The sequence below is a fragment of the Plectropomus leopardus genome, chromosome 1, assembly GCF_026936395.1.
Source record: "Plectropomus leopardus strain MGB_pleo_1.0 chromosome 1, ASM2693639v1, whole genome shotgun sequence".
NCBI classification, from domain to species: Eukaryota; Metazoa; Chordata; class Actinopteri; order Perciformes; family Serranidae; genus Plectropomus; species Plectropomus leopardus.
In genome coordinates this window covers 24,493,732-24,520,709 of record NC_142176.1, presented here as the reverse complement: position 1 = coordinate 24,520,709, position 26,978 = coordinate 24,493,732, and the positions used below count along the sequence as shown (strand labels likewise).

At 41.3% G+C, this 26,978-nt stretch overlaps 1 protein-coding gene across 1 annotated transcript; it reads left to right on the top strand.

The window, feature by feature from the left end:
• Positions 1-1,045: 1,045 nt before the first annotated feature.
• dbndd1 (dysbindin domain containing 1) lies at positions 1,046-26,679 on the top strand. Its single transcript, XM_042501315.2, has 4 exons — positions 1,046-1,474; positions 6,093-6,239; positions 11,219-11,356; positions 25,225-26,679. Exons 1-4 carry the CDS (start codon positions 1,444-1,446, stop codon positions 25,377-25,379), a joined length of 471 nt encoding a protein of 156 aa, XP_042357249.1. The 5' UTR covers positions 1,046-1,443; the 3' UTR covers positions 25,380-26,679.
• The last annotated feature ends 299 nt before the right edge of the window (positions 26,680-26,978 follow it).

The following is a 26,978-nucleotide window of genomic DNA, read 5'->3' as shown; positions in this document are numbered from 1 at the left end:
AGGTGTTACTGATGACATACAGCTCTGTTGTTTATAAGTTTCCCTGTAAGTCAGGAGTATTCAATGTGTTTTTTGGGCCAAGAACTCCTTAACTAAAAAGAGATGGAACAGGGACCCCCTATTACATATGTATTGATAAGTTGAAAACTGTATTGCATTTTAAACTGAACAGATGAAGGTTGTCAGGGAGAAGGCCATATCAGCCACAGGCTGCAGCGTTGACCTGCATTTGCTTTTCAGGTAGGTGATGGAGGTAACTCCACTTTCACAGAAAAAAAAGAAAAGTAAAATAAGAAACCAAAGTATATCAGTTGCCTATGTGATCCCTGAACTCTTACTTTTGGTTTGCCACCTGAACATTTTCAGTGACCAGTGGATTTTCATCTGCCCCCCCCCATGAAAAATGCCTTTGTGTAATGCTGCAGTTAGAAGGGGGGTTGAATAACTCTTTACTGTCTGTACTGCTTTCTGAAGAAGACCCCAGTCACATTGGTAGACAAAGGTTGTGGGTTCATATGAGACCCCCCATTACCTGAAGGTGTCAGATCCCCCACTAGAGGGCGATCTCTACCAACAGATTGCTCCCAGCAGAAAGAAGCACCATTTCCTGCTCCTCTGAAGGCACAGGACTCAATTTTCATTCCTAAGCACAGAGAAATAATCCCTTGATGTGTTTATTTGTTGTTTGTCATGTCCGTAAACTGTGTTTGACTGCCACACATCTCTTTTAAAAATCTACCCTGCTGTCAGTCAGCCATAATACTGCCTTAGCGGTGTGTATTTGACATGAACAGACCCATTACCAGGTTTAATAACTTGCCTCCAAATATATTAACAAATTGATACATCACAGTGATGAACACAGGGATACTCATTCACACACAGGCAAACACATAATGTCCTCCCTCCAGCGGTCCATAGACCTCCCTGACACCCCATTCTCTCTCTGTGTGTCTGGGCAGACTGCCAGCTCAGCCCTCCCTCCATCCCTCTCTCCCTCTCTCTTTTGCCCTGGATCTCTCTCTGTGTACTCTGCACATACCAAGCCAAGCCTCACAATGCTGCATTTACTAAAACAAGTGGCTTAGAAATGTGCAGTGATGTCACTGTTCCCAGACCTCTCTGTCTGTGGTGGACTCGCTCTGTGAGTCAGCGCACTCAGACAGCTCCGATGGCAGAGCGGGGCAGGTGGACCGAGCAGGAGAAACCAACATCACCTGTTAGGGAAATCTAGACCAAGCGAGGACAAACAAAGAAGGAGGAGCAGAGTCTTTGGAGAGCAGGGGTCTGGTTGTGTCTACCCACACACCCCACCCTACTCTCTCATATGCACACACACACAGACGCACTCTCCCCTTGCCTCTCCCTTCCTCCCTCCCCGTTTGTCTCCTCCACTCTCTAATGCTGGTGTGGTGAACAGCAGGACACTCTCGGCTGAGCTGCATGGAGGCACAGGGAGGGGCAGGGAGCCCAGGTAAGAGCCATTTTCTATTCTTTTTTTTGGTTATCTGTCTACCACTGATTTTGCATCATTTGCATGGCTGTTGCAGAGTGTCTTTGTCTTTCGAATGACTTGTGGTCTTGATAGTCTGCCTGCTGGACCTAAGTGTCTCACTTAAAACAGCATGTTTAGAATTGTATGGACACTTTTCACATGGTGGAACTGAATGATATTTGTTATATGAGCTGGTTTAAATAATGTAACTACATTTTACTGATAGTTTAGGGAAGATTTGGTCACTGTGAGGGGCAAATGTAGCAGTGCACAGTTACTCTGTCTTTGATCATTTTTCTCTTCAAGGATGCAGTTGTGTGGGATTCATTTCTACATTCAAGCTTCATGTTTAATCAGTTGCCTAGCAGTAAAGCCTCTTTTCATATGTACACACTGTAGGTCAACCATGCAAAAGCTGGACTGATGAAATACAAATTACCGTACAATAGTGGATGCATATGGCCTTTGTGTAAAGGCCATTCAGTGAAGCCGGTGCTGCTGTGTGGTAGCATTGCACATTGCCTCACTGCCACTAATGCATGGTAACATTTAAGCATACAAAGGGCTGATAATGTAACTATGTCTATATACAGTGTAGGCTACCTATTGTAAAATGTGATAGATTATAATATTAGCTGTGATAAATACGGAAAAAATGCATCTCATAATGTACATAGTGAGGCATATCAGTAGAGAGGTACTTTATTGGTCAGTATATTACATTAGCTGCCTCTGAACCCACAATGTGCATTCAACCACTATTAAAATATTGCTTTATTACTCTATTGTTCCTTGGGGTAAAACAACAGCAATGCAGCCTCTACAAGTTGCAATTTCAGCAGATAAAATGGGAGATGCTTTTTCATTTGACATGGCTTCGTTCCACTTATCATTGTATGCGGTCAGTTATCTCAACACTGCATGTGCATGCTGATGGCCAGAATTACCTGGCCATGACAAATTGGGTTATTATTTGTTCATTATGCTGAGATTGAATTAGAGTGAACATCATTATTATGATGTATCACAGGACATAGTGACTTCTGGAGAGCAGTATTTGTATTGTGGCTGTAGTGAACTAACCGTCACAAATTGGCACTCACAATCCTACTTGGTAGGATTTAATATTGCTGGAAAATGTACCAAAAACACCATCAACTGTTTGGAATATTAATTCTGGAGTCCACATTATCTTTACTCATTACTCATGCACAATAACCTATTTTTTAGAGAAATGTGTACAGAATTGGTCATTGTTGAGAGGTTATTTGTAAACTTAAAAAAACTACATGAGTTTAAAGTACAGAAGATGGAGTGCAGTCAGCAAAAAAGGTGTTGATAGAGGATGTTAATTCCTCCTGCCTGCACTACAAACCACAATTGATTTATTGAACCAAGACACTGTTTGATTCAACTTTTGGCAAACGCACAATCTTTCTCCCTCTGTCTCTCTCTCTTCATCTGTGTGTCCATGGTTAGCTGATTCACAGACAGTCACGGCTGTCAGCTCATGACAGGGTCAGTCGTTCCCTGAAAAGACCACAATTCTGATAGCTGTCTGTGTCTTATCATCAGTATCTTATATTCTTGTTATTTACTTCTTCACAGTCAGTGCAGCAGGTGGTGGCTCAGACCATCTGTGTAAACATGTCCTCCTTTAAACGCAGATAATACTCTGGCTTTCTTAAAGGTTTTTTCCTTCTGTCACTGACAAACATCCTGACTGAAAGCCAGACTTGTCTTTAACTAAAGAAAAACATGTGAGCATACACGAGCACAAACAAAATGAGAATAGAACTGCAGGGAGTAATAATATAGCTACACAGGTTTATGCCTTATAGTCTGTGTAACTGTGGTCCAAAACAGTGATTTCTTTATGTGGCATGCAGTAAGGTCATGCATACACTACATGTCCTCAGATAATAGCTCATTAAAACATGGGAAATGCTTTTTTTATTTATTTTTTATAAATGTACTTCAACTCAAACAGTCAACTACTCTTGTAATGACATTTCCCAGAAAAAAAAAAATGTTTTTTGGATAATGGACAAGATTAGAGCTTGGATGGATAAGTGTATGAATGACAGGAACTGCAGTCCTGCATGATTTCTATAATAAGTGTTTGCTAAAGAAGGTGATGGAAATGGAAGCCAAAGTTGCCACTTGATAGTCTAAATATTGAATAAACATTTCATTTCAACAGCAGAAGTAACTTTATAGTCTTTCAGTTTCTGTGGCTCCTCGCTGGGGAGATCAATCAATAGTCGGCAATGAACACTCTGCTTCTCAGGGTGAAAGCAGAATCCATCATGTGGCTTGGCCTTGGCTCTAACACACTTTTAATCTGAAATGAGAAATTCAACTGTCTGGGAGCATACTGCAAGTAGAAATAGCCTCACCACCCATCTGGTGAGGCCCATCAGGAATCTGCCATACTCCTACACTTCTCTCCATCAACTCTACATGTTATTAAAAAAAAAAAGGCCAGACTGCTGTCACTTTTGCTAAGTGTTGCTCTACAGATGAGTCCTTTTTATGTTATAATTTCCTTATAAATGTCATTATTTTATAAATACATTGTGTATTTATCCATGCTTTAGTTGTTTCACCACAATAAGTTATAATAACAAAAACACACTCTTACAATTTGGAAACTGAGAAAGGTAATGTTGCAGTTCAGTTTTCTGTATTCCTTTAGTTAAATTTTCAGCCCTTCTCCTGTACTCCTGTCCTTACCTCGCTCAGCCTCATCACATTTCCCACTGTGCTTTCAGCTGTGTCAAACAGGCGAACAGAGTTTGTGCATACTGATGCATTTGAAGGGATGCTATTTTAAGAACCCTCTATTTTCAGACTTTGTTAATAGCTTACGAGAGCCTGTTTTTCCTATTTTGAATGGATATTTGAGATTGAAGAGTGTGACCACTCTCTTTATAGAAACATCAAAATGACAATAATGTAACAGCTGTGAAATTAGATGTCTGCCTGGAGCCAAGTAAGCCAATTTCCTTTCAAAGAATCACAAACGTAAAAAAAATTAACTTTCAATAATATGTGTACACACTTATGTAAATAGAAATTGATAAAGGACTGAATGAAGGCAGAGTGTGTAGACCATATACATATAAAGAATTGAGAGATTGAGAGAAAAGAAACCAGAAGAGATATTTAAGCTCTACGTTAGACAGGGGCATAATGTCAGGTTTAGATTTGGTCATTAAGGAGGGAACCCATTAGTTATAATCACCAAACATGACTTACAAATAATGGGGCCAACACTTACTTCTTTCTGTACTTTGATTTTTTATGTGATTTTTTTTTTGCCTTAATTACCCCAAGATGTGTCTTGTCAGATTTTACTGCATTTTCTTGATGCTTTAAATTGTTCTGGGTTTGATCTAAACCTGAGATCTACACTTAAGTTAAAGGGATAGTTTGGATCTCTTGAAGTGGGTTCATATGAGATACATTTAAATAGTCAGTGTATCACTTTAAGAATATGGTTGGCACAGTTGGCTTGCACAAGGAGGCAGGATTACCACCAGGGAAGCTAAGCAGTATTCTATTGTGGATCGGTACAGTAGCGAACGTACTTTAGCCACCTAAAGGGAGGACCACCAGGGCACCTGGTGGCTCAGTGGATAGAGTAGTGTCCCATATACAGAGGTTGTATCCTCGCCAAAGCGGCCGCAGGTTCGATTCTGGCCTCGACCCTTTGCTGCATGTCACCCCCCCTCTCTCTCCCCCTTTCATGCTTAAACCTGTCCATTAAAGGGAATAAAAGCCCAAAAAAATAATCTTTAAAAAAAAAGAAAAAAGAGGACCACCTAAAAAAATCATTATCAGTCTATGTGGACTCTACTATGTTGACCTTGCTATCATACAGCCCATTCTGACGAGGAACTGGTGCTCTTATATTGCTCTCTTGAAAACCAGACTCCTCTGAGAAAAACAGTCATTTAAACTTGCTTAACAAGAGAGTTGCTGGTCTACAGCTGCTTTGATCAGTTAGTTTTCTTTGTGTTATTTTGTGACATTGGTGAATACAAACTAGCCACTCTAAATGCCAAAGTCACATATAACACAAACTAACTTATCAAGGCAGTGGTAGAACAGCAGCTCCTCATGCAGTGATGGTAAATTACTGTTTTTCTTAATAGAGTCTGGATTTGAAAAAGAGATGACGGCTTCAATTTTCTGTCGGAGATTGCTGCCTGACAGCAAGGTAAAGTGGTGATAATATTATAAATAAAGCGTACACTTGAACCGATATATTTTTTTTTAAAGGTGGAACTATTTTTAGGTGACTTAAATCTTAAATATGTTTCATTGCCGACTCCTTTACAGCATCACATTGCTTATCTTCTACTCCTGCCAGCACCTCCAAACTGGAGGTGTGCCGACTGATGTCTACTATAGGTAAAACACTGAATAATACCTCATACAACCCTACCTCAAAAGATCAGAAGTATCCATTTAAGTAGAGCAAATAATCCCACATTCCTATTGTAATGTATTAAAAATCTTTGATCAGTATGTCCACCTTTTTATTCTGGTTGCCTCCTCTCATTATCTGTGTGTTTATGTGTGCTCATAGAGCCCAATAAAGACATCCAGAAGCTGCTGAAGCCCTCCAGCTCAGGTGACCTATCCAAGGAGTTGTTCCACCACCCAGCAGGGGAGGAGGAGGAGGGTGGCCTGTCAGGGCACACTGCTAGCCTGCTGCACATCACTGAGAAGAGACGTGAGTACCAGGGGAAGAGAGGGTGATAATAAGAATGTGAACAGTGATGAATATTCATTGGTGATTAATAGGTGTTATAGGTTAATTATGGGTGGACAATGCCTCTAGCAAGATATCTGATCAATAGCAAGTGTGTCCAGAAGGAAGGAAAAGAATATCCTGCTTCTGTTAAAGAGTGTCTTATCAGTGACAGTCAATACTGGATTAATCTAACGTAGTACATTTTTATCTTTGGACTGTCTACATCTTCATCCAGTAGAGTCCAGGTTGATCCTCTCTTATCTTTAAACCCACAAAATGGTTGCTGCCTGATTTAGGTTTTTAGGGTCGTACATTCTCAAAGACCACTGCAGCTTGCAGTTGAAAAGACTCATTGTGCATCAGTCCCATACAGAGGCTCCCCCTGTACGCGGTAGACTCAGAGCCCGGGGCACAGGAACACAGACAGATACTGGGGCTACATGGATGACAAGGCAACCTTTATCTGCTCCACTAACCAAGCACTTTTTCAGAGAGACAGCTCATCCAGGGGCTAATGTCTGTATCTTGATGATTTAACATGACCCACTAAATAATTGTGCCAACTGGCAAGTCAGCTAATGGTATGTGGCAATGAAGAGAGAAAGAGAGAAAAGATCCAGTCCTGAGAAAACGTGAAATAAAAATTATAACCATCTGGTTACAGTATATTATTACCCAGCCCTATCATAGAGAGATCAGGAACCAAATAAAAATTTGTACCTGCTCTTTAATTTTTATTGAGATTATACATTAAGTTTTTTGTTCACAGAGCTATATCGCAGCTTTATCTTGAGTGTCACAGAAACAAATTATTTCCTAACGCTGCAGTTTTATCTCCAAAAAGGGGGACCACGGTTGCACCTGAGTCATCTGCAGCATTTATTTTTAGGCCTGGAGCAAACAGCCTACCTTAAAAAGACAAACATTTTTATAGCCCAGAACTGGTTGTCAATTGGTTTATGGGAACTAAATCGTTGAAAAACGATGCGTACAAGTAATAGACAGAAAACTGCAATGGGGCTGCATTCCCTTGTTATGATTGTGTAGATGGAATTGAAGATTAAAAATTTATGGTGACTGCTGTGCGGCAGTCTTTGAGCGAAAAAAGTAATCATCTGTTTGTATTGATCTTTAATAGCAGAAGTCAAAGGGAAGAACAGAGAAATGTAGGGTTCAAAAAACTTTAGTACAGCTTAAATTAAAGCATGTCTCAGCTCTGTAAACCATGCTTTATTCATCAAACATTTTCAGCCAACTTGTTTTCATCAGGGTGGTGAATAAAGCATGGTACACTAGGGAAGAGTTTTGCAAAATGTTTCAGTTTTGAAGGACTTCACTATGGGTGTGTTCTCAGATTAATAAATGACATCTTATTTACATGTCAGTTGTTAATTAGTGAACAAAGCAACAAAAAAAAATGACAAGTATGGACAGGTGCCTGTATGTTCGGTCACTGTGAGAAAAAGAAGCACATACAACAGAATATATTGTTTTGTCTTCACCCCATCAGAGCCCAGTCATTGTCACAATCTGCTCAGGCTTGACTGATGACCTTAGAGCCCTGATGAGAGGGAGGGGGATTACACATATCCAGCATGCAAGGCACATCCCCTCTGCTCCCTTATCCCCTCTTCCAAATGTGAACTCCTCCCTCTTACCCATCCTCCCTATTCTTTGTTCCTACAGTTGAGTATATCTGCATGCAGAGAGAGGAGAGAAACAACACAATGAAAGGAAAACCTTTTTCATATTGAAAGCACGCAAACAATTATTTGTCATACTGTGCTACTGTGAATAAAGGGAACATCACTTTACTTTCCATTGAACTGGAGTGCCCTTTATTTCACACACATTAACTACAAAGGCATGCATATTAAATCTGAAAGTAAAGGCATGCTCAAAATTTTTTTTTTAAATATGCCGAGAAAAATTGAAATGGTTCAGAAGACACAAAATTTGACTTGCCACCAGGCTGTGGGCTTGTTGTAAGAATAGGCTGTGGTCTTTTACATCATCCATCTGCTCTAGGCACAAAGTCCTTTTTTTTTGTCTCAGCTTGAATTCTTTATTGTCAGTCCTCCCCACTGGCGTCTCAAAGCTCTCCTGATTGGCTTTTGAGATGGAGTCAGTTTTTTCAGTGTGTCTGCCTGGGAGAGAAACCGTACTGATCAATTATTCAAGTAGAAAGGGTGTGGGAGAGGAAAAGAGATGGGGAAGCGGTGGTTAAAAAACAAGCACAGCTGAATGGGAATAACCTTGTAGCCAATTGAAAATAATGGCAGAAAATAATGTAGTGTTTCGTTTTACATAATGCCTTCCACCCTCTCAATCTCGTCTCTTTTCCCTTTCCCTCCTTACTCATTCACCTAAAGCTTAATCTTCTGTTGTCTCCAATCATCATGCCTCTCCCTCTTTTCTCTTCATGCCCTCCTCCACAATTTCCAACCTTGTTTCACTGCCTCCAGTTTCTTCACTCCTCCTGAGAAGAGGGTCAAAAAGACTGATAGTTGTCAGCAGTAGCTTACCAGCTTGTGGGAAAAGTTAAATATAAACACAAACAGTCAAATCTGAAATAAATTTTAAAAAAGTTCTCTCAGATTGTTGTCAACCAATAATTGCATATTGCAGTGTTTCTGCACTGAATATTATCACTATCAGACCGCAAAAAAAAAAGCTTTGGATGGGAAATAGCCCTGACTGTTGACTGCTGCTTTCCATCACTGCTGATTAATTATATGTGGTGCGGTGATTAATGGTGTAATTGAAAATGGTTTGCTAAAAAATTCAGTGTCCTCTAGAAACAATATTTACTTTAACTGTAAATGAGTAATGTGAAGTCAAGCCTCAAGTCAAACAGCTCTTTCCTCAGTCTGATATGGAAGTTGGATATGTGCAATCTCTTTGCTTAACTGCTGTATTATTAACCATGTGGATATGGATGGAAGTTAACAGTGTTTGCATCATAGACTGTATAAATAATGGACATACTCATCATGACGTCACCCACTGGCTTGTGGACTCTTTTGAAGCCCTGAGTTCAGTTTTTTGGCCATTGCCACCTTTGGTTTTTGGAGCCAGACGTGACCATATTTGGACGCGATGTTGGAGCTGTGGTGGACCGAGGGGTGGATCTGACTCACAGACTGTGATGACGCCTCACAGCCTATCACTCAAAGCAGGCATACCCCTAATTATGCATAGCCTAATTTGAAACTTAACAAAATGTAAACTGGTGAGTTGTGTAAAAATTCCATTTTGTACAGTTATCATTAATGTTGAAATTAACTGTAGAGACCTAAATGTTTTTTTTGTTTTTTTTTTTATCAGGCTGTAAACATGTTAATGTCTGCTGTAAAGCTGAGCAATGTAAAATGCCGATTTATTTGGTTTTTTGGAGCCAGCTTCAAGTGGCCATTAGACGAATTGCAGTTTTTGGGACTTCAAGTTGGCTTAATTTTTCAGCCCCCGAGGTAGCCGCTTGGTTAGCAATGATATTTCTTATTTTTAACAAATAGATGGGGCCCTAGAATGACGCCTGGGTCATGGCCAGCATGTGAGCAAGTCCTTGTTATGAATATGACAGTAACATTTGCTGGGACTGGAGAAGAGCAGAAGGTTTGGGGTGAAGTAAAGGACAGGCAAGGTTGATTTTTGTTATTCATCCCCTTGATCGTCTTTCGACTTCAAACTCAAAAGTCTCTACATTTTCATTTCCTATTTGTAGTCTCTCTCAGTCACTACTTCCTTATTTTTCATTCCACATGTCTTTGGCATTTTCTGGTGTTGAGTGCTTTAAATATATTTGAAACATGGCACAATTACCAGCCACTGTTTCAGCATGATGATCATTCTTCTTTAAATCACTATGTGCTCTGTTGGGAGGACGCTGTAGGGAATTGGATTTAACAACAGACAAAGAGCAGCAGGAGAGTGGGCTTTGCCTCTTCAGCTTGAAGCATTAAACAGCCAGGAAAACAGGCAGGCAAACGACACTGGGATAATAACAGCTTTCAACCTGTCACCAACCTATCATTTTCTCCACAAAGTCACGCCCACACCAGCGAAGTGTTTCATTCAGACTTGACATTGTGTGGCATGCAGACATCCACTGATTCACAAGAAAATATAAACACACCTCCATCTGCCTCAGTGCAGTCTTGTAACATCTTTCTCACTATAATGGCAGATTAGTTCAGCTCTGTTACACAGAATCAGCTCCGAACTTAAGCAATGCTGAGACAAGCAGATGCTCTTGCATCCTTGTTTATATATGTATTACAGAGTATTTGAATATTTTCACTTTCATGCATTACATTAAAACTTCCTCTTTAGTTGCAGCCTGATAGGAATGCTGAGGCCAACACGTTGACGCGCACCACATGTGAATTTGATCCTGTTGTGTGCAGCAGTAGTGACTCCTGCCTGCCCAGGAATCTTGTGCAGAAAAGAAATGAACAGGTGCAACACACCAAGAGGAAAGACGGAGATCACAATGCGTGAAAGAACTGGCTATTTTCACCTCCTCTGACATAAGCTCTTGTTTCATTTCCTCAGCGATTGCCTGTGTTTCACACAGGTGTCACTCTGAGCCAGAGACATTCACTACAGAGGCAAACTCTGAGGCAGACTTAGGAAGTCTGCTGTGTATGAAATATATCCGAAGCAGAGAGCCCTTATCTTTGTAAGAGATGTACTGATAAAAATGAATAAAAGAGAAAAAATTTTCTTTTGTTGAAGTCGATTTTACAGTAGTCCTGCAAGAGTCAGCTATTGATCTGATTATGAGCACAATTAAGATTCAAGAACGTTTTATGATGGGCTGAGGAGCTCTGTGTGGAGAATATATGCAGATTATACTCCACTTCTTTTCAAAAAGCTGCTTGTTTCTGCACTGTCAGCAGTTATTCTCAACCTCCATCCAAACTAACAGTATGTTGTTTTTTCTCTCTCCCTCATAGAACCACTGAGTAGTGTGTCTTCTTTGGAGGTGCACTTTGACCTCCTGGATCTGACTGAGCTTACTGACATGTCTGACCAGGAACTGGCTGAAGTTTTTGCTGACTCTGATGAGGAGAACCACAACGAGTCCCCAGCAGGTAAGGCTTGCAAAAATGAAAATATGTTATTACTGTCAACACAAATACTCGAAATACAAAGGGAAGGGGAACCTCACTGTGTAGTTGGATTCATGCAAATGAATAGGCAAATTACTTGAAACAACTTCCTGTACTAGCATGATATTTACTTGGCACACTTATGCCCTTCCGCTTTAGTTTTTTTTTAAAAAGGCCTGGTCGGATGAGTGTGTAACTTTTATAATTTGATTAGTGTGGAAGGTGTTTTCTCAAATTAAATTTCCCTCCCTGCAGTCCTTTACCTCAACTCAATGACTTTTTCAGAGCAAAAATACCAACAACAGAAAACAATCATTCTTAGTGTGGTTTTACTCTGACCTGGGGGAAGCAGAAAATTCATATCTGTGTGTGTGTGCATGTGTAAGAGGGGTTTCACATCATTATGGCCTGGCAAGGTCCTGAAGGGCCTGCTGAGCCATAATGATTTGAAATGTCACGTGGCTCCCCTCTGGGACTCAACAAAAATATTTCATTGTGTCTGAATAAATGCCCTTAAAAGGGTAAATTGCCCTTCTGACATTGTCTCACTCCGTTTGAGTCTTTTGAGAATCTGTTTCATTTAGATTCCATTAAATAAAAACAGAGAATCACAACTAGGAGTTCTATTTTTCTGGATTAAGATAACAATGTTGTGTTGAGCCTCATGCAGAAATGCATATTAAAGAGGAGAAAGTTCACCCTGCATGTGTGTCGCCTCCGCAGGTACAGGATAAAGGCAAGCACGTCTTTCTTACGATTCGCACAAGGAAGCACAAAATCTTTCCTATGTTTTATTTATGACCTGTGAGGCTTATCCTGCATGCGGATGGTGAACTCTCTCTTCCAGCACTCCTGCCTCTTAGCATGCACACAGGATTTCATGCCAGCTCAAGATTTAAAGGTCCACTGACACGGTTTAGACAATGTCTTAGAAAGATTTCATATTCTGTGCATGGACTGTGCTAGTCAAAAAGCTTAAGACATCACATTTTTTCTTAATAATAATGTCAGACTTTCAATTGCGATAGTGTCATCGAATAGGGGCATAATCAATTCTCTTACTGGCTGAGAATACTTTGGATTGTCAGACATACTTCTCCACACAGTGGAGAGACATCTTAAAACTTTATAAATAGAAGTTTCCATCATATTCTTTATGCTTACTTCTTTTATATTCCCTATTAAAGCATCTCATCTTTCTTTAACAACAACAGCAATATCTCCCTTCCTTCCCTTTTACTGTTTATTAATAATGTTCCATATCATGGCACAGCTTGTTAAGTGTGAGTTATGGTCCCTGAGGGCCATCTGTGCTATATGCTACTGTCTGCAGCGCCACAGCCAATTATTTAAATTCAAGCGCAGAGAATATTATATGCAAAAAAGACTCATGTTCATTATTTCTTAGTAAAACCTTGTGCATGGTTGAATGCAGAGTTGAATACTCTGTGCTCAAGTAAAATGCTTTCCCAAAACTTAACACAGTATTCAGATTTAGTATATATACTGAGAGTGTTCCTTTATTAAGGCTCAGCCAGTTTATTTTTCAGAGGTGCTTGTGCTAAGACAACTTCAGTATAGGACAGCTTTGTGGTTATCCAGATAATTACCATCATGGAGTTACGGAGCTACACTAGAACATAGCAAGATTTTTTGGCCACTTGACATGTTATCACACCAGGCTGATGTGGACTTGTTAACAAACTGTTGTTTAGTGACACATCCAGCAGTAACAAAACAACTTCATAATTCATTTTGAGTTGTGTTGGGGGCACCTAGGGACTGTAAAGCTGGGCTTTCCACCAAAAACTCTTAATATAGTAGCATTAGAACCAAAAGTAATCCATTACAAATTCTAAACCCACTACTAAGCTGTTTTCATGTCTAATGAAAAGGAGTATTCCACTGACACTCCCCTCTTACATGCAGCTGTGTATACTGTACTCTTGAATAATATGTCCTAACATGTTGTTTATCATGTCAAAATAAGAACAAGTAGAATAGCTGGAGCCACTATTCATTTTGCTTCTGTGCATCAATATAGGATTTTTCCAAGGCATGGCAGACTCCAACGCATGGCAGTTGGACTCTCTTTCCTTTCTTTGCCTTCTTGAAATGCTCGGTGCTGCGATATTCATGCATATCCAAAACCCTGTTGATGTCCACTTCTTTTATCAAGTTTTAAATCAGGTGTGTTTTTCCTTCCGACCAGAAATATGAGATATTCTTTTGCATGCATCTTTATCCCACAGCTTTGTCTGTTAATTTGTGTACAACGTATCTGTGACACAGAGCCCACTGTAAACAGATGAGAGGATGCCGACATTTTCAAAGAAAACACCCCAAAAACAATCGAGGCTGGGGTGAGACCGTCTCTCAGTGTGATATTTAAAAATAGCAGGTTTGTGCAGAGTCCTAGTCAAACACAGGCAGAAGTGTAGTTCTGCCAGAGCACATAGGAACTATGTAATTTAAAAAACTGATGCATCATTAGATTTCACATTCTGCTGTAATCTGATTCACATCAGTTCACTTTGATTTATGATAATAGCTCCAAAATGTTTTACAACGCCTACAATACAAATTAAACAATGATTATCACATTCACAATGCACTCCCAAAGAATCTCGAAGAATTTGACAGGCAAACTTAAGCCACAAACAACAAGTCAGTAAGCTATATCATAATATAACATACATGTTTACCTTTTAACCTATGTTCTCAAAGCAGAGCACACTAAACAGGTTTCCTTTGTCCGCCCCTCTTGGCTCCCCTCTCCAACACCACAACCACACCAAGCTCCCTTGTTAGTCACAGGCCACAGCTGTTTTTCAGCCAGGTGCAGCAGATCCAACAGCCAAGAGGCTTTTAGTTTTATGTCTCACATCCGCTGCTCTGCTAATCAAGAAGAACTCCTGCTGTCAGAAGATGCACAGCTGTACATCAGTACTAATGACGTTAAATGCTTCAATTTACACAGCCTTAGATCTGTGAGGAAAACAAAATCTCAACAATGATTAAATGTTTGCACATTCACAATGACACATTCAGATGACTGATCTGTTTTTATTGTTAATTAATGCAAGTAATGACCTGGCAATGAGCCACATATGTCATTCACTCTTGTATTTTTACTTGAAAAACTGAATAAAAATAGATCAGCCCCCTGAGAACATGTCAAAAATTTCTCCCCTCGTAAAAAGTCTTTAACCTCTTGACATGAGTTGTATAATTTTTTGCTGTTCCTTTCTTTAACTGTCTTCCAAAATTGTTCACTTCTTCCTGGGAGCTTTTTTTGTCTCACAGTCACCCCAGACACAATCCTCCTCTGTTTCTTAACTTTTCTTTATCCTTTATTCCCAATCTCTGCCTCCATGTCTGCCTCAGATGCAGCTTGTACAGAGAGGGAGGATAACAACCCCAGATAGTTAGCAACTGAGACTGCTGTACAGAGTCTGCAGGCTGTAAAGCAACCACAACACATTTGCTTATAGGACTACACTGGATTTACAGAGAATTATATGATCACAAAAGACATGAAACACAGAGCTGTACGTAATTCTCTCTGGTATTACACAGTTGTATGGAATTGTGGTGCTGTGATTCTTTTGGATTAAAGTGTCAAACAAACATCTGATTGTGCAGTATGTACAACAGGATGCTTATGTGCGATTTGCTCACTTGCTTTCAGCTGCACAGTCATAGCGAACTCCAGTAATAAGTCCTGGACCCTGGGAATGAATTAGCATTTAAGCACTTCCGGTCCCTTTGTCTCAAAGGTAAATTACTTAAAAGCCTTAAATAAGGTCTTTGGTCAACATTAGCTAAAAAAAGACTTTCACTTTTTGTTCTATGACATAAAAAATGTCAGTAAAAACCCCACTTGTGAACTTCGAAATTTTTATGTCTTAAAAAAGATGGTTGCAGAAACACGCTGAACACAGCTTTACAGTCTCATCCCAGTTGTTACGCAACTGTAGTGTAGTTCATTTTAGCCTAGCAATAGCTTTTTACTTCTGGTAATTGGATTTATGCTTCAAAAATCTTGAAGGTAGTGTTCATCTTTAAAAAATGATCTAGCTGAACAAAGTATCATTAATGTTTGTTTACCACAGAGCTTATTTTCTGCAATGATCCAAAATCCGATGGAAAATTCCCATAGGCTCTTTAACAGTTAGCTTCTGGGTTGGACTACAGTAAAATGTCATCCCTGTCATCCCTCTATTGCCTGTTATTTGAAAACTTAAGCATTGTAATTATAAAAATATTTTTTTTTGTGTCAAGGACCCCTTTAATTAATGCACATAAGTTATCTGACCCTCATTTGATACAACTGCGCTTCAAGGACCAGACTTTGAGACCCCCTGAAAGTCTCAAGGATCCCTCAGAGTCCCTGGACCCAAGGTTAAGAACCACTATTTTAAGTGATCTTAAAGCGCAAAATCATATATTTTACACACAAAGATATTCTATTGTCACATACAGATGTTGTGCGGACAATGTGTGTGTTTGTGAGAGAGAGACTTATTGTGCAAGTCTCAGCTGTTCTGTTTCATCTGGATTTCTTAAAACCTCCCTCAAAATGCGACCCTGCAATTTCATGCAAGGCAATTTTTGAGTTGAAGCAAGTCGGCTTATTTGTCCATGAAGTCATCAGTGCGTGTAGGCTGAGGGAGAAAGAGAGGAAGTTTTATCTAATTAATTGTGTGTCAAAGGTTGCACTGTGAATGTGGTGGTATTGAGCTGTGCTGTGTGAGCATTAGTCTCTATGGGAAACTGCTGAGTGTGTGCCAGTGTGTTGAGGGCATGTAGGAGTTGAGGGAGAGGTTAAAGGAAGAGGAGTGGAAAGGATGGGGGAGCAAGTTCATGCTAAATGTAGGTTCTTGAATAATTCACTTTTCCTGCTAGAAACAAACCCTGGTCCTTCAGAGCCTCTTAAACAGTAATCATAATCTGAATTACTGCACCAGCAAATTATTTATAGATGCTTGTGCTTGTTTGTTTTGTTTACTCTGCTGTCTCTTTTCAATTTTCCTTTTGTCCATTCCTATTTTCCTCTTTTTCACTTTCAGCTCTTTGGCAGCTCAAAGCCTGTTTCAGATTGCATCTTTCATGGACAGTTCAACCAGAGTTAGTGTACGTGATCAGTTGTTCTTCAGAGCCAGAGAGAACATACAGTGCTTTAGTGTTTCATCAGGCGTTTCTTTCTAGAGCAGCTCCAGAGGCACTGAACAAAAGGCTGACTTTGTCCAGTAGGTCTGCTCTTTGTTTTACTCTCAAATGAGTCTGATGAACCATTTACCCACATCCCTGAAAACCGACCACAGGCTAAGCTTTGACCTCCTATTCTTTGTCGTTGCAGCAGTAACAGGGTTTTAACTGATGACATGGCAGACTATTGTGTTTCTGTCTGGCTGAATTTTGTTCAAGTAGTATGAGTTGTTTTTAGAACGAGTATTTGTTTAAAGGATTTGTAGACAAGTAGACATGCAGAGAGATTAAGGGATGCAGAAAACAGGCAACAGAAACAGAAACTTATTGTTTGTTTATACAGTGTTTACTAGACAGTGTCTGTCAAGAGGGCCAATCTCTGACAGTTGAGGAGCGACAGTGGATGTTTGTAGCACAGTCAAGACAGTCAACCAAGCCAAATATTTAGGGCCCCCCAAAAAGAATAAGGAAAGGGGGCCCTGGATGGCCACTCATAATGGCACATTTTGCAATGATGACTGTAAACCCCCCTTAAACCTCTCATCCAGGCACTACACAGTACACCAGCGCTGCCCCTTCTGACTACTGTATGACCACTGTACTGTTAGGACAGTCACCTAGCTACCTTTAACTGTCATAGATACTTTAAGTTTAACTGTCAGCATAACCATCAGGGCCTCGATGGGCTTTTAGCCTAGTCCAGGATCACCACCGTCTCACTGGAAACACAATTCTACAAAAGCCAAAAGCAAAAATACAACAGGGCACACCTTGATGCCAGCACAGGTGTTTCCCAACCTGCAGTCCAACACCTATAGTGATGTAGTTTGTGGCCAGTGGTGATGTAGGTTGTAGACAGAAGCATGTTATAAAGTTTTAGCCTATTGAGAGGCAGTGCAGCAGCATCTTTCTGTCTTGGGTCATTTAGTGGTTATTTATCCATTTATCCTGTAAGACTATGCATGCACTCTTTATAGACCTTTCATAAAAGCTCCTTTGTGTGTAAAATGTCAGATTCCAGCCCAACTTGCTGCCTTTAGGGCCACCACAGGCTTTTAAAGACATAACAGATTATTGTTTTTAACAACATCTCTAACAACCACATTACGTTCCTTTGTGTGCCACTTATTTCTTACAAATAAGTTGGGTCCAGCCAGCTGACTCCACTTCATCCAGAACTTGTCTACTTCTGCTTGGATGACTCTTAACCTCTTGTAGGGGTATCCGTCAAATTTGAGGCTTCCTGGATCACCTGTAGGTCCTGCTCTGCCAAGGAGTAGAGAGTTGGGGCTAATGTAGTCCACACAGTCCTCTTGGCTTTAGGTTCTGGCGTCAATGGGTCTCTCGTTGGCCAGGTTGGCTGCCATGTAAAGGAATGTCTGGAATTGTCCCCACGTGAAGACTCCATCTCCTCCCCAGATTAAGCAGGGCCCTTTTCGCAATACGGATGGCTGCCTCAGCCGCTCATTTTTGTGACGTGAGACTGCTGGATGGATTTTCCAGCTGCATTCTGCTCCATGTTTGGCAGCTTCATTCTGCAGCTTTGTCCTGTCCAGGTAGTCCAGGAACAAGTACAGCTACTTTAGCATAGATTTGGTCTCCACAGAGTTCTTTCAAGGATCCGACCACAGCTTTCTTGGATGCCCTCTCAGTGCCATAAATCTCTAGAGGGCTATCAGGAATCCTTTAGCTGATTGGTCACTCACAACATCCGTGTCTATAGCTCTTGATGCGATGCAGCAGAAGACGATTCCCCACACCTTCATTCTTACTTTCTTTCTGACTTTGTCCTTTGCCTCATAAGGCCCACATGAGTCCACAGTGGTGAATTCAAATGGTCTGGCTGGATTTGTTCGCTCTGATGGACGGTCACCCATGATTTGCAGACACCTTCTTGCTCTGGCTTTCCTGCATATCATGCAGCTTTCATCCTTTTACCCTCCAGGCTTTCTCCCTCATTCTGAAAAGTGTGCCTGCTATTTCCTCATGATTTTCCTGTGGGCCTCTTGGGCTGTAAGTGTGGATATCCATGCTTCATATGGCAGTATTGGTACTGCTGTTCCTATTTTATTGAAGAACTGGATCCTGTCTCCACATACCATGAGTCCCGATTCTTGTGCCTTATACACTGCTAGTCTGTCGAGAGTGGTGTCACTGAAAGTTGCACCCTCCTGGGCTGCAAGACAGAGATCTCTAAAATAATCCTCACACCCCTTCACAAATAGCACAGCTTGCCGGGCTCTGGACTTTGCATCCCCTTTCGAAATTGCTTCCCACTTTGCCTTAATTGTAGTTGGTTGCTTCATTATCTTCTTCCACTGTGTGACAGCTCTCCAGACCCAGGCAACAACTCTCACTAGCTTGGTTAAGCTGATTTTTTTTGGCCACACCTCCACAGGCTGTCTCAAGAAGCCAGGTCCATTTTGCCATTCAGAATCCTCTAGAAGGTCCTTTGGGATAGTCATTCTCGTTATGATGTCAGCAATGTTTTGGTCCCGTGGGATCTACCACCAGTCCTCAACAGATCCTATCTTCTGAATCTCATCAACTCTGTTTGCGAAGAAGGTTTGGTATCAATAATTGTCTCCTTGGATGGCTCCCCTCCCTCGCTGGCTTGACTGTTCAGCAGGTGGAACCAACGCTTTTCCATCTGGCTGTGCTTTTCAACAACTGTCCTTAGCCGGGCAGCAAAGACGGCACCACAGATCTCCGCCTTGACTGAATCTCCCTTTTGGTTCACTGGAGTAAGCTTCACCTTGGACTCAATCAGCCTTACTTAAATACCTTGATCGGTTTCCCATCTGAAGTACACCAAAGTGCCATAACTGCTGTCACTTCCGTCTAAGAATGTTATCCCCCATGGTTTTCCAACAAAGCTAGCTGGTGTGAGGCTCCTGTGAAAGGTGATTTGGCCAAGGCATACATATTCTTCAAACAGTCTGATGGCTTCCTCTCTGAGGCCTTTAGATAATGGTGTGTCCCATGCTGGTCGGGCCAGACTCCTGCCTCCAGCCTTCTGGAATGCATTCCTGACGAGTATGGCACCTTTATGTTTTGCAGGTGTAACAAGACCAATTGGGTCGTAGAGTCCGGCTCTCTGGCATAGTAATTCCCTCCTTGTGAGGGGGTCAGGAGTCTCCCTTCTCACCTCTTCTCCATCGAGGTTTTGGCCGACTCTCATTTTCTGCTTTCTGCCTCAAGAAGTTGATGGAGGCCATCACATACAACTTATCTTCCTTCACCAGGTATCCAACTCCCAAAGCCTTATTGTCTCCTTCCTTCATCTGATTTGGGAGTGTGAGAACCTTGTTTTATCCTGCTGATCCTGATCCAGGATTTCCTGGACCACTTCTTCCCGACCTGACCCATGGTTTGAGGAAGGATCCACCAGCTTTTAGGATTTCCCCACCTCCCTTTGTGCTTCTGTCAAGCTTTGCTAGGTCACTGTGGGATGTTAGAATGTTGTCCACGTAGCTATCCTACTCAAGGATTCGGCACTCCTCTGTCAGGTGGGTGAAAGACGGTAACCTGGCTTACGCATTGCCACCTGTGCTATGCACCATCACCATCACTCACCATCACCCATGTTGACACTGGCGATAGCATACTCACCAATTTGTTCCTCCTGAGTATTTCTCCAGAGGAATCTGTGAAGACGCATTTCTCGATCTTCCAGAGTTGTACATTTCACTCCTCTTCTAAACCTGAGTAGAACTGCTCGGATTGGATTGAGAACATCTGGCTCTTTTATAGTAGGAGTACATTCATACTCAGTCCTGTAAACTTCTGGCTGCTGTTCCAGGCGGACTGGTGTTGTGACAGAGTTCATGAACCTGAGCTTTGTAGGTGGCCTGCCAATCAAAGTCTCTCCTTAGCCGCTTTTCTGTTCTCAGGAAAACGGCCTCCACTCCACTCTTGGTATTGGGGAGGGCGCTGGGTCCTCGATCCATGAATACTCAGCGTCCCAGTGTGGAGCATCACTGTGGTCATCGCCTTACATAAGTGAGGCATTCCTTTATGATTTCAAGCTCGTTTTCCTCAGTCACTGTCATTTCTTTTCCTCCTGGTTGACACTTGCCACAACCACATCCTCCACACTTTGTTTCACAAGCTGCTCTGATACTGTCCCATTTCCACCATTCCAGAAACTCTTTGTCAGCAACTGTACTCTGGGTCTGGGTTTAGACCTGCAGTGTCCCACTGTGTGTCCATTGGGTTTCCAATTTTTTGCCCTGCATTAGCAGTGACTTCTTGCAGCATCAAACGAACAGGCAGCTCTTCCAGGCCATTAACTCACATTAGGCTGAAGTGATCTTTCTCAAAACAGGTTTTGACCACATTCACATTGGTAAAGGCCCTCAGGCATTTTTCTGCCATTTCTGGGGAGTTCAGCCATGAATTGCTCTTGTTCCTCTGTAAGTTGATGTTTCTCTGTGGGCTGAGATCTTTCTCTGAAAGACTTTTCTTCCTCTGTCTGCTTCACCTTTCTTGGCTCCCCCGTTTGGACTGTGAAAGAAATGGTGATCTGCGGAGCTAACCCTTATGCAGTCTCCATTTCTGCACAGAAAGTTACCCTGGCATTTATAACTTTCTTCGTGACACTCCAAGCACCTTAGACATGCCTGTTTCAGTCGTTTGAATTGCTTGCAAAAGAAAAGCTTTTCTTTATGCCCCTCATCTCCGTAAACAACACAGCCTTCATCTTTTCTTGTGGATCGGGTGGATGCATATTTTCTCTCAAACGTCTTTTCTGTCTTGTCTGGTTTTTCAGCCACCCCCAGTTGCTCCAGTTTTTCCATGATTTCTTCTTGTGTATCCAGGAACTTATCAAAATGGTTGTCAGGTGTGACACCATTGCTGGGGTTAACCATGAAAACAAGGCAGTCCTTCTTTACAGTGCCTGGTAGCTTACTCTCTATGGACTTGGTTACTAGAGGGTTCTTGATAGCACCTGTGTTGCCCTGCTCTGTAAGATCAGATAGGGTTTTCTTCACAGTCTGGATCAAATCAGTCACTTGTCTTGGTTGATCTGCTTTTAGGACAGGAATCCTTTTGAGTTCTTCAACTATTTCAGAGGCAACCATGGCTCAATGTATATACCTATTTTCTAGTACTCTAAACATGTCCTCAGCAGTGTTATTAGACATCAGATGAAGGTCTCTGCAGATTTTGTCATCCACACTGTCCAAAAGTTGCATCTTTTTAACTTCTCTTGAACCAGATGGTTCACCTTGTCTTTGCAAACTCTCCCAGTCTCTCTTCCAGCAGTGAAAATCTCTTTTACAGCCATGGAATTTGGGTAGACTGGTGGGTTTGATTTTCATAGTGGAAATGGGTTGTGTGGTTTGTGTTTTGCTTCCATGCTTGCTGCAGCTGCCACAAATTTGCTTTTTTCTTCCTCCACCCTCCTTGCTTCAAGCCTGATGTTAAGTGCTCTCAGGCTTTTTACTCTGTTTACCAAGTCTGTTTTAGTTGACTCAGGTATCCATAACACCCAGGATGTGAGGCTTTCGGTTGCTTCTGGGACCAGCGTCCCCATAAAAGACAACTGCATCTCGTAGCTGTCCTGATTTACAGAAGAGACAGGTGTTGCAGCTGCATTAACACAGGCTCTCTCCGCGTCCTGGATTGCAGTTGTCAGTTAATCTTTTCCATATCTAGTCCATGGGTTGGTAAGCACTATTTTTCTGACCTCATCTAGTCTCTTCCCACAGTCAGTAATATTTTTCTCCAAATCAGTTTCCTGCTTTTCATCAAACTCTGCTTCCTCGTCATCAGCAGCACTGATCTCCAGATCTGCCAGTAGGCCAGCCCTGTATTCATCATTTGCATTGCTGACATTCCTGGCTTCTGAAGCGAGCTTTCTGATTTCCTCTTTCAGCTCAGTCTCCATCATGTTTTGCGCTTCTCTGCTCAGGAAATTCGCAACTCTAGTAAAAGCACTTTCGGACAAGGTTGTTAACAAAAATACTAAATCTTATAAATAAACGACTCAGATCAACCACAGATTACCGAACCTAACGCCGAAGTGACCAATCACGATCATATTATGTGTAACGCAGCACTATCTCACCGAATAAAGTGAAACGACATAAATGAATAAATGAATGAATGGATCGCCGCGGACGCTTGCGTAATGATACTACTCGCGCGCAACACAGACAATTGATTGCCATCGGACGTTATTTACTTTACAGGTAAACGGATATATAAAATCATATACATACCAAGCGTCTCTGTGGTTGTCTGAACACTGATGCAAACTTTTCCCCGACCTGTTCCTCTTTGTAGGAGACAAACAAAGACAGCTGATATTAATTAGCCTACATCTGGCGAGGCAGCGTCTCTCTCGCTCTACATGCATCACCGGGCGCCTGCATTATTACACCTATTCATCAGCTCACCACTACTCCTTTCTCTTCTTCAACTTAAATAATATAATACTATGACATAGCAAAATGAAAAAAAAACAAGAATCTTTGATTTTGTGGCTTAACATTGTCTTAGAAATATACTCACCACAGTTCACAAACACTGATTTGGCTGTGCTAAAATCAGCAAGCACAAATAAAATAAGGGTTCTTTTCCTGACATGGGTTCAATGAGAGGGGCACTGTCACACACATAACACGTGTGCAAGTATTCACGCACATATAAACACAAATGTAGCAGTTGGTTTTCCCTGTGCTCTCACAGGTTTTCTGACGGAGAGTCTCAGAAACATTAAGTTATGCAGCAACACGCTGGCTGAAGAATCTAATGGCTGCTCGCCAGCAGCACAGAAGGAATACAATGCAGTACTCCATAGCTCAGGGTACTGTATGTTACTGCAAGAGAGTGACACAGAAGAAAAATATATGCATGTTGTGGGGAGGAATATAATTACCTTTCAGGTGTGCAAACATTCCTCTGAGTGTGTGTTTCCACTACTTTTTTCTGCATTCTCTTTTAATTAGATTTCAGGGCAAAAACAAGTCAACAGAAATCTGAATGCACACACACATGCACACAAATACCATGCCTGACACACACATTGATGACACACATTTAGATAACAGCACAAACACGTTGTCAGTTAGTCAGCAGGTGGTTATGGTGCTTGCTGCAGCAGACTCCTTCACACTGCTGAAGATGTTGTTGTCCCTCTCATTAAAATCCAATGGAGACGCCATCAATCTTCTAAGATCAATACGTCTCCTCCACCTCCCCCCTTCTCTCTCTCTCTTTGTCTCTCAGCCTCTATAGTGTGTGTGGATATGGATGTGGCTTTGGGGAGGTATATAAGCCAGGTACTGGATATGACCTTCACTTAAGAGACCCAACACTAGACTGATATAGGAAGTGTAAGGAAGAGTGAGTTGCCTGCTCTCCATCAGCCTTTCCCTCTTGCCTTTTTGTCCTACTGGTAGGTTGGACATCCCCACCAAGTGGTGTAAAGCAGCAATGATCACAGAGCTGAAAAAAAAATCTTTCTTTTTTTAAAAAAAAACAACAACAACAAAAGAAGCAGCTTTGTGTGAGGAATACTCTTGTGGATCATTTTAAATGCCCCAATAAAAACGGTTCCATCTCATCCATTATTATCTCACAGTCTACAAGAAAATGTAGTCTAAAGGCTTTTAACAGCTGTGAAGAAAGCAAGCAGGAAGTGTATCCTGCAAGGCCCCTGGTTGTAAATATGCTTTTAGCAGATGCAGAGATATGGGCACTGATGCCGGTAATCATCAGGACTTTTTTATTTTTTTAGTTCAGAGTTGTGTTGGCTGAGCATGGGCAGATTATGAGACAATGGGCCCTTGGGCAGAGACATGCAGAGGGCTCCAACACCTCTCCCACACAAGAGCTTTGTTCAAAAACTTTGTAGCAGTGCACTATTTTGTAGTTGTTTTGCATTTCTTCGTAGTCGTTATACATCTCTCTGTGCTTTAGTGACTCTTTGCGGTAACTTTGTATCTCTTTGTAGTTCACATGTTTCTGGTTGTTTTTCCCCTCTTGTGTTTGTTTTGCATCTATTTGTAATAATTTTGTGTCTCTTTGTGATTGTTTCCACTTTTTGTAGTTGCAAGTCTTTTAATATTTTATATTGTTTTGAATTTCTTTATAGACATTTCGTGTGTCTTTGCAGTTGTTTTGTCCCTTTTTGAAGTCATTGTGAGTCTGTGTATTTTTACAGATATTTTGCATCTTTTTGTGGTAATTTTATGTTTCTTTGTAATCATTTTGAATCTTTGACATTTTTTTGAAATTCTTTGTAGACATTTTGTGTCTCTTTGCAGCAGATTTGCATCTCATTGAGGTCATTTTGTGTGTCTTTGTAGTCATTTTGAATCTCTTTGTATTTGCTCCATGTTGTCATTTCGTTTCTCTTTGTGGATGTTTTGCCCCTTTTTGTAGTCTTTCTTAGTCACTCTGTTTCTCTTTGCAGCCACTTTTCATTTCTTTGTAGTCATTGTGTGTCTCTCTCTTGTCCGCATATATTACGGCTTGCATTTAAGTGATATTTTACAGGTGAAGGCCAGGAGACCCCTGACACTTTGGGCCCCTGGGCCTGGGCCCGGTAGGCTCGTCCATTAATCCATCCATGCTGCCAAGACTCTGGATTTCTGTTAGTAACAAGCCACTGTGTATTTGGTTCTCAGGTTCCCACCAGCCTATGCTTCCTAGAGGTGGATACATGCGCTCTCCCTCATGGACACGCTGCAGCAAAGTTGAGCCCCCACGAGAGAGAAAGCACCACAGCGACTCAGACACCGCAGAGCCCTTAATGAAGCTGGAGAGGCCGAAGCAGCCGTGATATCTTATGTGAAACAGCAGCTAGAGAAAACCCAGAGACAGACAGGCACATCCATGTCTGTGGGAACACAATGTGGACCAAGAGGCCCCCATCTGCCACTGTACACTCACATAAAGTTTCATGGTGCTGAGGAGTTCAAATTGAGCTCTGGACAACGTGTTCTGTACTCTAACTAATGATGTTGAGATGAGCAATACACAAACTCTCCTCCTCTCTCTCCCTCTTTCTCTCTCTCTCTCTCTCGCACTCACACACACACACACACACACACACACACACAAAATCATTGTATTTTTCATGCAAGGGGTTCTTAATGCACTCTGGGGTGCCAGACAATTTTAAGCTTTGTTTTTGAATGACAGACAGGGTATGAGGTCAGCAGAATAACAGCACCTCCATCCTTACAGCCTCTCAGGGTGGGAAATAGCCTGGGCAGTGAGATTGGTTCCTAAATTGTGTCCACAGCATGTGGTCAGAAGTTTAGAACTGGGATTCACATTGAATCACCAGGATGTGATTTGAAACATAAATCAACAGAGCTGGTCAAAATAAAACATTGCTCTGAGGCTATTACTTAACGTGTTGGCTTGAGAATGGGATACATTTTTTTTCTGTTACCTGCAATAAAGGTAACTTGTGGAAATGGACATCAGTGAGGCAGAACTCTTCATATCCACCACACGTTCTCCATCGTAATGAAGAATGTGTGTTGTTATTATAATTGCCTAGTTGAAAATTTTTGCACTTGTCTCACTGGAATGTATTTACAGTGCCCCCCAGAATTATTGGCATTTGGTTTAGATGACACATAAGATAAACAGACCAAGTAGCAAGCTATATGCAATAAACTTTGCCATAGTCAAATACTTTTTTTCCCCCAGATTGGTTTAGAGAAATTATTTCTGATTTCTTTATCATTTAAAAAAACAAAAAATGACGGCTGCCAGAGATGCTGCTGCTAAGGTCATTAGAGCTAGTTTGTGCATTAACTCGATGGGTGATATTTGAAGCAGCTAGAAACCAAGTGAGAATTATAGTCAGGTGGACTTGTGAGCTTTGCATGAATGCCAAAAAACAACAAAGTGCCAAAAATGTTGTAGTCATCTTTTAAAAGATGAGTTCAACTCACAGTGAAATATTTCTCATTCATTTCATTTCAGCAGCAAAGGCCATAGCTGATTACTTGATTTATTTGTCTCACGTTTAACTTTACCAGGAGTGCCAACAATTCTGAATGCTGTGACACAATGGATCTTAAGTGACACTGGGATGATAGAAGAATTAAAGTCTTGAAAAAGTACATTTTATTTTGTCATTATTAACTGCACTTTGCAGATGGAGTTCCATTTTGTACTGTGTGGCGAGCACATGTGTTCAAAGTGTTTTGATAATCATTTACAACACAGTATACAAACCTGTGTCTTCATTACATTGAATTAAGTTGTGCAGTATAAAAAAAGGCTGTGTGGTGGTGGGACAAGCTAAGGAAATTATGTTGGGTTTAAAAAAGATTGACAGCAGTGTATCAAGAGACTTTTTTCACAGCAGACATTTTAGCCTGCATAGTTTGACATGCGATAATGTTCACAAAAATGAGAC

Coding starts and splice junctions, on each gene's coding strand:
- dbndd1 (XM_042501315.2), top strand. CDS start 1,444: ATGGAGGCACAGGGAGGGGCAGGGAGCCCAG. Junction 1,475..6,092: donor GGGAGGGGCAGGGAGCCCAG/GTAAGAGCCATT, acceptor GTGTGCTCATAG/AGCCCAATAAAGACATCCAG. Junction 11,357..25,224: donor CCACAACGAGTCCCCAGCAG/GTAAGGCTTGCA, acceptor TTTGGTTCTCAG/GTTCCCACCAGCCTATGCTT.